Source organism: Silene latifolia, chromosome 3 (genome assembly GCF_048544455.1).
Source record: "Silene latifolia isolate original U9 population chromosome 3, ASM4854445v1, whole genome shotgun sequence".
Lineage (NCBI taxonomy): Eukaryota > Viridiplantae > Streptophyta > Magnoliopsida > Caryophyllales > Caryophyllaceae > Silene > Silene latifolia.
Genome location: NC_133528.1, coordinates 101,668,444 through 101,680,884, shown reverse-complemented (window position 1 = coordinate 101,680,884; position 12,441 = coordinate 101,668,444). Strand labels below are relative to the sequence as shown.

Here is a 12,441-nt window from a genome sequence, read left to right as displayed (position 1 = left end):
ACTTGAATCAAATAGCTTCTTACGTCGTGCGGGACGTTAAACCAGCGCTTCTTGGGAGGCAACCCAAGCTTTTTATTGCTTTTATTTATTTTTGTTTTTAATTTTCTGCAATTTATTGTTTTTCGTAGATTAGTAATAAAATACTCGACTTAATAATGTTCCTTTTTGTCTTTTATAGGTGAAAATGGAGAAAAGTGAATCTGGCACGCAACCCCATGCAAGATCCCCGTTCGGGGACATGGTTTTCGAGAAACGAGAAGGAATTAAAATCAAATGCGGAAAAGAGTCAAAACCCGAAGAGGAGGTCAACCCCGATCGGGGTTGCCAGCCCCGATCGGGGTCGTGGTTCCGTGAAATTTTGGCCTTTCTTTCTTATGCGGGTAAAGAGTGAATCATTTTATCATTCTTATAGAAACCCGATGGTACCTCCATTCTCTTTCTCTACCATTTTTCTTCACTATTTTTCACCTTAGTCACAAGGAAACATCTACATCCCCCGAGTTCATGCTAGCTTGGGGGAGGCTAGCAAGTCGAGTAAGTTTTTCATTGCTTTGCATTTTAGTTTAGATCTTGCAACCCATTAAACATAACCTCTAGTCCTTCTTGTTTTGTGCCTTGAGCCATTTTTATGGTTTGATTGGGTGTTTTGAATTGTTGGCACATTGAGGACAATGTGATGTTTAGCTTGGGGGGAGATATTGCATTTGCATATAGTGTAGTTCGCATGTAGTATAGAAATTTTGAAAATTTTTGAGAGAAATTTTTGCTTTGTGCTTGCTTGTAGCCCACTTTCCTCTTTGCTTATCCTAATAATGGCTTGTTGCTAATGATTTATTCTTTAATGATGGGATATTAGCTACATAGGAATGTCTTGACATAGTAGGTGGGAGATGAAGAATGAACCGAATAGGCTTGATCTTGACTTGTGGCAAGCTACAAAATGGTAAGGTAGAGCCTCTTTTTGACCGATGCATCCATATCCGGTCTCTCTTAGGTGAGTGTAGGTGTCTCCTTATAATGTATGTTTCATCAAAACGCACAAGTATGGTTCTCATGTCATCTCTTGGTAAGCATGCATTCATTTGTTATAGCATTTTGGAGCCATTCACACGATATTTTAGCCTTTTTGACCCCTTCACAAAAATTTATCCCTAGCTACATCATTGAAATTGCCTACCCTTGTTGAGCTAGTAGCTTAGTTGGATAGTGTTTGGGTGCTCATTGGGATATGTTTTATTGTTTGAAGTCATGTGAGCTTGGTCTTAATGCTCAAGAAAAAAAAAAGAGAAAGAAAAAATGAGGAAAAAAAGAGTTGAAATGACGGAAAAAAATGAGAATGAAGAAAATGAATGAATGAGAAAAAACATGAAAAAAGAAGTATGTATTGAAAAAGAAAAGAAAGAGAAGAAAAAGAAAAGATATGAGAAATTCTCAAGCATTATTTATATTATTTTGGAGAATTTTCTTATGGGTTGAATTGCAAAATTGGGTTAAAATGGGATTGAGCATCCTTGCATTTTGGTAGTTGCTAGCTTGACTTAGCTCCACATTACCATAACTCTTTTGTTTCCCTTTTTTACCCATGTTTATTTGCCTTCTTCCTACCCATTTGGCTTCTTTATCATGCTTACATTTGATTGTTTTTGCTTGCTAGTTTTGACATGTTTACCATATTAGATTGCGGGCACATTGTTATAAGTCGAGGATAGTTGAGTGATCGTTCACATAATTGTCCTTTCACATACAAAAAAAAGAGTTTGAGTGCACCGTGAGAGTCCATAAGTCGAAAGACTATGCAAGAGCTTAAAGGTTCATTCAAAGTTTTCCATGCTATGCCGCCATGTAAATCTCATCCATGTTTTGCTCTATTCCTTGCCCTTGTTGTTTCGGGTTTTTAAATCATTATGCTTAGCCTGTTTGGGATATAGCAATTGATGGGATTTGATTTCTTGCTTGGGGACAAGCAAGGGTTTAGCTTGGGGGAGTTTGATAAGTGCATAATTTACATACTTTTACCCCTCATTTTATCTCGGTTTCTATTGTTCATCATACTTTAATTAGTATATTTTTGAGCTAATCTTGTGTTCTAGGTGTATTGTCGTGTTTGTTACGGTTTTATAGGAATCTAAGCATTTAGAGGCTTTTTCTTATCATTTTATACACCAAGTTCACTAAGCTAATCAAGACCAAGTGTTGGACTAAGCATGGAGCATTGGATTGGGTTTTGCATGGAGAAATTGATGGATTAATATGTATAATGCAAATATTGCCAACAATCAAAGTCAAAGCCCAATGGTCAAGTCCAAGTCAAGGTGCAAAGCATAAGATTCCAACATGCTTAGGATGCTTTTTGGGAGCTCTACAGATGATAGATGGAGCATTTACCTGGGTGTATTAAGGGTCATTAATCACGCTCTTAGGATTCCTCAAGCATTAAGGGTCGATTCGGCTCCGGGACCGAAACTTTCCTAGGATTGTAAGATATAAACCAACTCAATCCATCACAACAATAATTGCTTGCTTATAATTTGAGAATATGTTTGTATGATCAATTCCCATGAATCCCCTATGACCCCATGACACCCTAGTGCCTTTTATCAATTGTTTACATCCCTTTTTAATCATCTTTCTTGTTTACTTTCATTGCTATTTAGTTTAGTGATCTTCTATTCCAACCCCAAATTGTGACACCCCTAGACACCGCTACTTGCAATTGAAAATCTCACTTCAATACCCGTCCCTTGGGATCCGACCTTTACTTGCCTCTTTACTAATAGTAGAGTTGTTTGTGGAGTTATAAATATTGTTTTGGTCTAGGTGCTCCTAACGACAAGTACCGAAAACTAAACCTCTCAAGAGGGCTCGACCAATAATAAAACTAGCACAAAACACACAATAGCTAGCTAGTACAACATAATAAAAACTCACAACAATAATACAACATAATAATAGAACGGGTAATGGAGGTCTTCACTCTTCCATTCTACCCTTGCCTTTTTCCTCGGGGTACATCTTCCCCTTGTTCTTCTTGTTGGCCCGCCTAGCATGGACTTCCTCCTCGGAACGGATCCTCAATGGATCTAAGACGGCGACGGCCTCCGGTCTAGCACAAGACCCCATGTTCGACCCAAAAAGAGCCAATTCACGGCCCACCATATTCTTGGGGCCGGAACTCCTCCTCTTCGGTGGTCTCGTCACATCGGGGGTAGCTCCATCAACATACTCCTCAAAGAAGGCACGGTTGGCTTTGCCAACCTCTCGGTACTTCAAGTCGACAACCTCGTCCTTACAGAATTTGGATCTCTCTTCCAAGGACGGAGCTCGTGACCACTTGACATAAGCGGGAGTCACCCATGTCGTGGCAACGGGGTTTGGTACCTCCCAAAGCGGCCGAGTGGCCCACCATATTTCGAAGACCTCCATAAGCTCGGAGTTCCGGAAAACATTCTCTTGGACATGGGTATCTTGAGCGGGCACCTTTTGTTGACGCCCCATTTGCCTCATGAGCCTTTCGGGATAAATGAGGTAAATAACCTTCAAACCCACCGCCATCAAATAACGAGGACTAGCACCCGAAGCGGGCAACCCCATGAAGGACCTCAAGTGCCACCACGGCACCACCCAACGGATGTGAGGACCACCCTCCTACGCCAATCTCGCGGCCCAATAAGCCTCGGTAGAAGCAAAACTATCCGGGTACAACTTCTTCCTCATGGTAAGGTGACGGAAGGAATAAGAAGAAGGATTAACCGGAGGCTCTACATACCTTAATCTCTCCAATAGCCACACTTGAAGGATCCTTGGGGACCCAAAAGAGGGAGCTTCTCTACAAGAGCCTTCCTTGTCCAAAGCTTGGACGATCTCGCCGAGCACCAACCACGATGGTGTTGGAAATCTATATCTCATTATTTAACATATTCTTATATGTTTCAAATTTATTTAGTCATAAAATAAATTGCAAATCTTATGCATGCAAACTAAAATAGATAAATGAAGAAATCATTTTCTCACCATATGAAACTCGGTCAAGTGGGCACCAACAAGATCTCCTTCTTGTTAGTTCTTGACCTTTCCAATATTGGATGAACATACATGACCTCAAAGTAGAAGCCCTCCAATTAGTAGCACCCAAGACTATCCCTTAAACCCACAAACTAATATGTACTAGATATTTATATTGTGGTTTACCTTAAAATTGATTACTAATACTCATATATTACATTGATAATTTTAGTAATCTTTTGAACAAATTTGAATCAAAAATTCATCCTTTTTGATGAAGATTAAAGAGAGAAATAATTCATGAACTTTTGCATGTGTTTTGAATGGTAGAGTGTGTTTTTCATAAAAGAACAAAAGCCCTCTCATTAGTAGAGAGGCCACACGGTTTGGGTGAGGCAAAAGGGACCAATATTGGTCCTTCACTTTTCTTTTTGTTCTTTTCTATACCTTAGGCTTGTAAGGCTAGTAGTAGGTTAGTGATCATTAGCTAATTTTATCTCATAAAATAATTCACCCACTAACTCCCTTTACACTCTTATTTCGGTCCATCTTTATAAAATGGACTACCATTTTATTTTTGTCAATTTGTCATTTGTCACACAATATGTCACATGTAGTATGATACATGTTACTAATTAATTAAATGCATATTTATCACATAAATATCATTTTATAAATTAATTAAATTACATTCAACAAATTGACTAGTGATACTTGATCACATAAATAAAATGGGTCATATAATTATAATTCACAATATCTTATAATTATAATCAACCATTCATTCTTATCTTTATTGTTTCTCAAACAATAAACAATTTTAGTAATAAAGCATTTTATTTACTAAAATAAATCTTATTTAATCCCATTACAATAAGATATCAATATTCTCTCTCACAAATTGAATTGTTTAATTTTAAGGAATTAATTAATCTGTATCGGTATACAATTAATTAACCTTTTCAATTAAGGGAATCGTCCTTTAGGTGTGACCTCAAGGGATCAACTGATCACCACCATCGCACGACAGTAATGTCAAACTCTAGCCAGCCAATCATTACCGATAAGTGTGGATCAGTTGACTATATATATTATGTATCATCCCTTCCGTATTCTTGTAATGAGATTTAATAATGATATTTAAATCATGTGATCACACCATTATTGAGGACACATTTCCCAACAATCTCCCACTTGTCCTCGACAAGTGTGCGTCACCAATTCTCTTGTCCTATTACTATCTCCCACTCAATGCAAGGTGTCTTTCGGGTCGTACTTGCAAGTGATCATATCGAGAGTGGTTTCCTCGATCTGGAGAATAACTGATTGACCGGAATTTATCCACCATGGATACCTTCCGAGCGTGGCCACGCATTTCCAGTTCATTACTCCTCGAGTGGCCCTGAGATATTGTTTTAACCCTGACAAGGGGGTGGACAATTCCTATCGCACTTATTCCCTTCGACTAGCCACAGCCATCATAACCCAAAATATGCCCATTTGACCCCATTTACGAAGGTCGTAGTAACACAAATCAAAGTTAATCTGAAACTGTGCCATCTTAGACGAATAGTCTTTAGTCAAAAGAATCGACTCATTAGAATATTATAGTAGCTCTTGCCACGACCAGGCTATATAAATTTGCCAGAACTCTATAAGCGGTCACCGCCCGACAAAGTGTTCCTAACAGTCTGCCTATGTGATCGACTAGTCATCTCACATGACTCTATGGCACTTGAACTTGCCATCAATCGCATCACACTCTAGTCACTTCGAGACGTCACCTCATACAAGCGACTATGGGCTAATACTATGTTAATCCGGGTTCACTTTAACGGGGTTCAATGTCGTCTCTACAACCCGTTTGGATGTAACAAAGTATAACAAAAGAGTTTTAAAGTAAAACTCGAACGACAAATGTGATTATCACATATGAATAGTCAATGCCTGATTACTATTTCATGTTCTATAATCTAATTTGATCTTGAATGTAGTTGTTCATCTCAATTTAATTGAAATGACATGACTTATCATGTTAAGCCTATGAGAAGGCTTTGGTTAGTAGGTTTTATCAACTTCTTGTACCTTATTCAACCTTACTACATATTCGTTTTCCTTTGTAATGTATACATTTGCATCACAAAATTCTCTGAGTACGTGTCGAGATCCAATCAAGACATAGGCCCTCTAGCCTAAGAATAGCTCCCACTTTTTTTCACGATGTGCGGGACTCATCCTCTTGCATATCTCATGATTGCAAGTGTACTCAATTTCCGTTGTAAACATTTCTCATTGTTCTTTATTGCCTAGAACGATTCTAGAAAATCTATTTCTTAATTAACATAGCCACAATGGTATCTTAATCATCCTAATGTGTTTTGATTATGGTTTTGTCAGAAACCATGTGCAATCTCAATTGTCAATTGTTACTTGTGTAACATCCTTACACAAAATTGCATCATAAATAAGTGATCAATCTTCATCATCTAGGGCAGTAATTTTCATTGATTATGGCTCGTTCTACATCATCAAAATCTCCAAAAAAGCATAGAAATAGTACTAGTAGTAATGAAGTGGTAAAAGAAAGTGATGGAAGGACAGGAAGTGAGAAGAAGAAGGGACCAGATGAGGAAGACGTGTTACGTACAAAACCCATGCATGAAGTTAATCCTGTCCCTGGACTATCCTTTGAGGATGAGGAGAATCCGGATGCAAGCATACAATGGGTGACCAAGAGAGGTAAAAAGAATGGTAAGAATTCTGTAGTAGTTCAGACAGTTGATAGTAACGATGAGAATAATGACACTGAAATGGATGAGTTGTTACAATTCACAAATGAAGATGTCAGTGAAGAAATTGCCTATTGGAATCAGGCTGTCTATTGTTTTGTGTTAGGAGCTAATCCACCGTGGGAGGTGGTGCAGGGATACGTGCATAGAATATGGGGGCGTCATGGTATTGACAAGATTTCCTTCTTACCTAATGGTATATTCTTGGTGAGATTTAAGGAAATGAAGGATAAGGAGGAAGTGCTGAATGCTGGTTATCATATGTTTGATAACAAACCGTTGATAGTGAAGCCTTGGCAGGAGAATGTTGATCTTTTAAAGAAAGAAGTGAAAGTGGTTCCAGCATGGATTCGTATTCATGGCTTGCCTCTCAAATTCTGGGGGTCATGTTTACCTGCCATTGCTGGACTGGTTGGCCCATATGTAAAGTCTGATGCTGCAACAGTGGAGAAAACGAGGCTAGGCTTTGCTAGGACAATGGTTGAGTTGAAGGTAGGGCAAGCTTTCCCTTCAGCAGTTAAGTTTAGAGATGAGAATGGGCAAATTGTTCAGCTAAAGGTTGAATATGAGTGGAAACCAATTTTGTGTGAAAAATGTAAGGGACTAGGGCATGAAGGTAAGAATTGCAGAAGGGATCAGCACAGGCAGGTTCAGGCCAAGCCAGTTGGTAGGAAAGTTTGGAGACCAATCCCTAAAACCAGTGGGAGGAACCCTGCTATATCTGATAAATAGTTTCCTGCTTTGACTGTGGTAGTCCCTCGTGTGAAGGAGCCAGCACCTGAATCAGCAGCTACTGCAGGTACTCCTAAATCACCAACTATACCAGAAGCAGCTGCAGGAGTACCAGATTCTGATCCTGCTGTTTCTGGTGATGATAATCAGGTGGTTGAGGTTACAGATATTACTGATGAGGAGTTAGATGATGTGGGAATTCAAGTAGAGGATATTGGTGACCCAAAAATTAATTCTTCCCATAATGAATAATATAGGGTTTTGGAACGTTCGTGGTATGAATAGTGTAAATAAGCAAAAGATTGTTAGAAGTTTTATTCAGAATAATGAAGCTTGTTTATTTGGTTTGTTAGAAACAAAAATAAATGGTGTTAATGTAGGTAATATAGCTCATAATATGCTTGAGGGGTGGAGTGTCACAACCAATTGTAGCTTGCATAAAGGAGGAAGGGTATGGTTATTATGGAGGCCAAACATTTTTGAGGTTCAAATTATTCAATATGATCCTCAATTTATTCACTCCAAAGTTATTGTGAAAGCTACTCAGAAAAGTTTCCTCCTTACTTTTGTTTATGCTTTTAATGAGGGCTCGGAGAGATTGGATTTGTGGGATAAACTTAGGACTTTTGCTAGGCCCTGTACTCCTTGGGCAATTGCTGGTGATTTTAACACAGTTCTGTCACCTGATGAGAGACTGGGTGTTGCTACTAAACAGGAGGATATGGAAGCTTTTGTTGATTGCCTAGCTGATTGTGGGATGACTGATATCCATGCTACAGGAGCATATTTCACATGGACAAATAAACAGGATCCTGATCACAGGAAATATAGCAGGCTTGATAGATTCCTGATCAATCAAGATTGGTTAGATGAATTTCCTGATATGAATGCTCATTTCCACCCTGAGGGAATTATGGACCATACCCCTTGTATTGTCAGGAATACTAGACTGGATGGTAGAAGGAATACTAGCTTCAAGTATTTTAATATGTGGGGTAGTGCACCTGAATTCCTTGAGATTGTACAACACACTTGGAGTCAGCAAATCATAGGTACTAAAATGTTTGGGGTGGTGAAGAAATTGAAAGCTCTAAAGGGAGAACTTAGGAAAATGAACAGAAAATGTTTTTCTGATGTTGAACTCAGAGCCAATCAAGCTATTGTCAACCTGGAGAATGTCCAATTGCAAATAGAGGATGATTATGATAGAACTGACCTCATAGCTCTTGAATTGCAGGCCTTGGATGAGGTGAAATATTGGTCTAAAGCAAGGGATAGTTTTCTGCAGCAGAAAGCAAAGGCTCAGTGGCTCAATGAAGGGGACAGCAACACAGCTTACTTTCACTCTGCCATTAAGTCACGCTGCCTGAGAAACAAAATTGTGCAAATTGAGGACCAGAAGGGTAATCTCTGTACTGATACCATCAGTATTCAGAGAGCTTTCCTGAACTTTTATCAGGGATTGATGGGTAGCCAGAAGGGGACTGAACAAGTGAGAAGTGTGGTCTTGCAGACAGGTCCTTTTTGCAATGAGAATCATATAGCTTCTTTATTAGCTCCTGTTACTAAAGAAGAAATAAAAGGGGTGGTGTTTGCTATCCCTATAGATAAAGCACCAGGGCCTGATGGGTATACTAGTGGATTCTTCAGAGATTCATGGGACATTGTTGGGGATGATGTTTGTAATGCCATTATGGAGTTCTTTATTTCTGGAAGAATGCTTAATCAGATTAATGCTACTAATATCACCCTCATTCCTAAGTGTGATAGACCTACTACTGTGAGCCATTTTAGACCAATAGCTTGTTGTAATATGGTTTATAAGGTGATTTCCAAACTGTTGTGCAACAGACTAGCCATGGTTCTACCTGATATCATCCATGAGAACCAAGGAGCTTTTATTAAAGGCAGGTCTATCATTGAGAATGTACTCATATGCCAAGATATTGTCCATCTGTATGCAAGGAAAGCAGTGACTCCAAGATGCTTGTTCAAGATAGATTTGCAGAAAGCTTATGATACAATTGAGTGGGATTTTGTAGAACAAATGCTTCATGGGCTTAAATTTCCAGCTCACTTTATTCAGCTGGTGATGCAATGTGTAAGATCTACCACCTTCACTCTATCCCTGAATGGGAGTAACTTTGGGTACTTTAAAGGACAAAGGGGTTTGAGGCAGGGGGACCCAATATCCCCACTTCTTTTCACTATCTGTATGGAGTACTTAACCAGGCTGATTAAATTTGCCACTGACAGATGGCCATTCCAGTATCACCCCTTATGCAAGAACTTGAAGCTAACCCATCTCATGTTTGCAGATGATTTATTGCTTTTTTGTAAAGGAAAACCTCAGTCTATCTGGTTGCTTATGAGGGCCTTCTCCTCATTCTCTAAGGCTTCAGGTCTAGCAATGAATAATGCTAAGTCTGAAATCTTCTTTAATGGAGTTGATGATGATATAAAGGAAGGGATAAAAATGGTGACTGGCTTCAGGGAAGGTACAATGCCATTCAGATACTTGGGAGTGCCTATCAAGGCAGGAAGGCTTACAAAGACTGAATGCAGTGCTCTTACTGAAAAATGGTAGCTAGGATACGGGGATTGGGAGCAAAAAAATTATCCTATGCTGGCATGGTGACTCTTATCAATGCAGTGCTGAATACCCTTCAGAATTATTGGGCCCAAATGTTCATAATTCCCAAGAGCATTATAAACAACATCATGGCAATCTGTAGGAACTACTTATAGGATGGCTCCTTTGAATACCATAGAGTTCCACTAGTAGCCTGGGATAAGGTTACTTTGCCTAAAAAGGAAGGTGGTTTGGGGATTAGAAGAGCTGATAGTTGGAATATAGCCATTGTGGACAAGCTGGTTGATTGGATTTATTGTAAAGCAGATAGACTATGGATCAAATGGGTTAGTGATGTTTATATCAAGGATCATGACTGGCATTGCTATACTCCTCCTACTGATGCTACCTGGGTGTGGAAGAATATTTGCAAAGTAAAAGAAAAACTTAAAACTGGTTATGCAGATGGCAGCTGGACTGTGAGTCCTAAAGGGTATTCTATAAGGAGTGGATATGATTGGCTCTCCCCTGATCACATTCAACTTGACTGGCCTGCAATTGTATGGAGTAATTGGAATATTCCTAAGCATTCTATGACTACATGGCTTAGAATGCAAGAGGGCATGAATGTGAAGAGCAAACTAGTGAGGTTTGGATGCTGTACTGATGATCTTTGCCTGCTCTGTCAGTTGCAGCCTGAAACAGTGGAGCATATGTTTACTACCTGTGTGTATGCTATCAAAATTCAATCCTGTTTAGTACAATGGTATGGTGGCTGTTTCCCTACGGTTAATGATCTGATAGCAACTCAGAGAGATAGTATTCAGTGGAAGGTGAAGGTAGCTATGTTCAATGCGTTTACATACTCTATATGGTATCAAAGGAATAATGCTAGAGTTAATGATTGTCTAATGAGGCCTGAGCTTGTTGCACCACGTATAGAGGAAGATGTAAGGAGGAGAATTAAGCTGAAGTGTGGAAATGTAGCTGATCAACCAGTTTGTGGTTGGTTGCAGTCTATGGGAGTGATTTGATTGTTTGTATTGGGATTCGATCCCTACACCTCTTGTAACTATTATTTTAGTTTTTGATATATAATATACTCACATTACACAAAAAAAAAATTGCATCATAAACACTTTGCTTTACTTCCTTAATGCTTCTGCAAGCACTTAAGGGTAATCTTTATGGCTTACTTGGTAAAGATTACTTAAGTTCGATTTTGAAAACAACTCATCATACTCAAATTATATGAAGTGTTATACATCATTACTCATTTAATTGATCCGGCAGCGGAAGCAAATGAAATCAATCAAATATGTTCAATTTAATTGAACTAGTCATGAATCTTATCAACATAAGACTTCTTATTGATGCTAATATCATGTGGATTTATCTTCATAAAACCGGATATTCAAGATGTATTATAATACTCCAAAAGTATTAAATCATTCGCAATGATCAATATGTCATCCACATATAAGACTAATAAAAATTTCCGTAAGTCCCACTAAACTCCATGTATAAACACAACTTCTCGACTTATCGAGAAAAGTTTTATAACATGATCAAAACATTGATTCTAACTCATTGATGTCCTACTTAAGACCATCTCTTAAGTTGCACATTATCTTAGGATTGCAAGAATCTATAAAACTCATGACATGTATTGAATACATTCCTTCTTTTGAAGAAGTGGGTTTTAGATTCACATGCTGTATGCGTATCCTCATAATGAAATACAATCCCTAAGAAGATCCAAATATACTTAAGCATTTCAGTTAGTGCAAAACCCTTTGCAACCAATATTGCTTTGAAATCTCTCTTTATTAGTGCAAAACCCTTTGTCACTAATCAAGCCCTTTTGTTTCGTATTTTCATGGCTCTAAGCCTTGTATTGAGTTGTGACTTAAACACTCTTATGTAAGTCATATGTTCATTACTTTATAGAAGTAATCAACTTGAATCAAACAATTTCTTTTGTAGTTATAAGCTCTTTACTTTCTTAAAAGTAGCATGAATTCATCATTTTTAACAAGTGACGAATTTAACCTCCTAGGTTTTGAAGAAACAATGTCTTACACAAAACGTCTCATGTAGCCAAGAAAGACCAGTTTCTTGCGACATAACATTCTCTGTGGCATTCTTTGTGGCTCTTGAATAATTTCTCCCACTCTGTCTTCTAGAAATAAACTTGTATTTTAGAAAGACAGCTTCACGAGCCGCAAACCCGTCGTACTCGTGATAATTGAAAAGGGAAAAATGAGCATTTGTTTCTTGTGAAAACTTACAAACATGGTACCCTTACCATTTCATATCTCATATGATTCGATTTAGTGGAAAAAT

At 38.4% G+C, this 12,441-nt stretch overlaps 1 protein-coding gene across 1 annotated transcript; it reads left to right on the top strand.

Moving 5' to 3' along the window:
- The first annotated feature begins 6,512 nt into the window (after positions 1 to 6,512).
- Positions 6,513 to 11,129, top strand: LOC141649400 (uncharacterized). Its single transcript, XM_074458092.1, has 5 exons — positions 6,513 to 7,458; positions 7,546 to 7,740; positions 7,877 to 10,106; positions 10,177 to 10,210; positions 10,272 to 11,129. Exons 1-5 carry the CDS (start codon positions 6,513 to 6,515, stop codon positions 11,127 to 11,129), a joined length of 4,263 nt encoding a protein of 1,420 aa, XP_074314193.1.
- Positions 11,130 to 12,441: the final 1,312 nt, after the last annotated feature.

Excerpts from the sequence above, each read along its gene's own strand:
- LOC141649400 (XM_074458092.1), top strand. The coding sequence starts at position 6,513 with ATGGCTCGTTCTACATCATCAAAATCTCCAAAAAAGCATAGAAATAGT. Across the intron at positions 7,741-7,876 it reads AATTCAAGTAGAGGATATTG|AAACAAAAATAAATGGTGTT; the intron begins GTGACCCAAAAA and ends TTGGTTTGTTAG. Across the intron at positions 10,107-10,176 it reads AGTGCTCTTACTGAAAAATG|TGCTGAATACCCTTCAGAAT; the intron begins GTAGCTAGGATA and ends TTATCAATGCAG.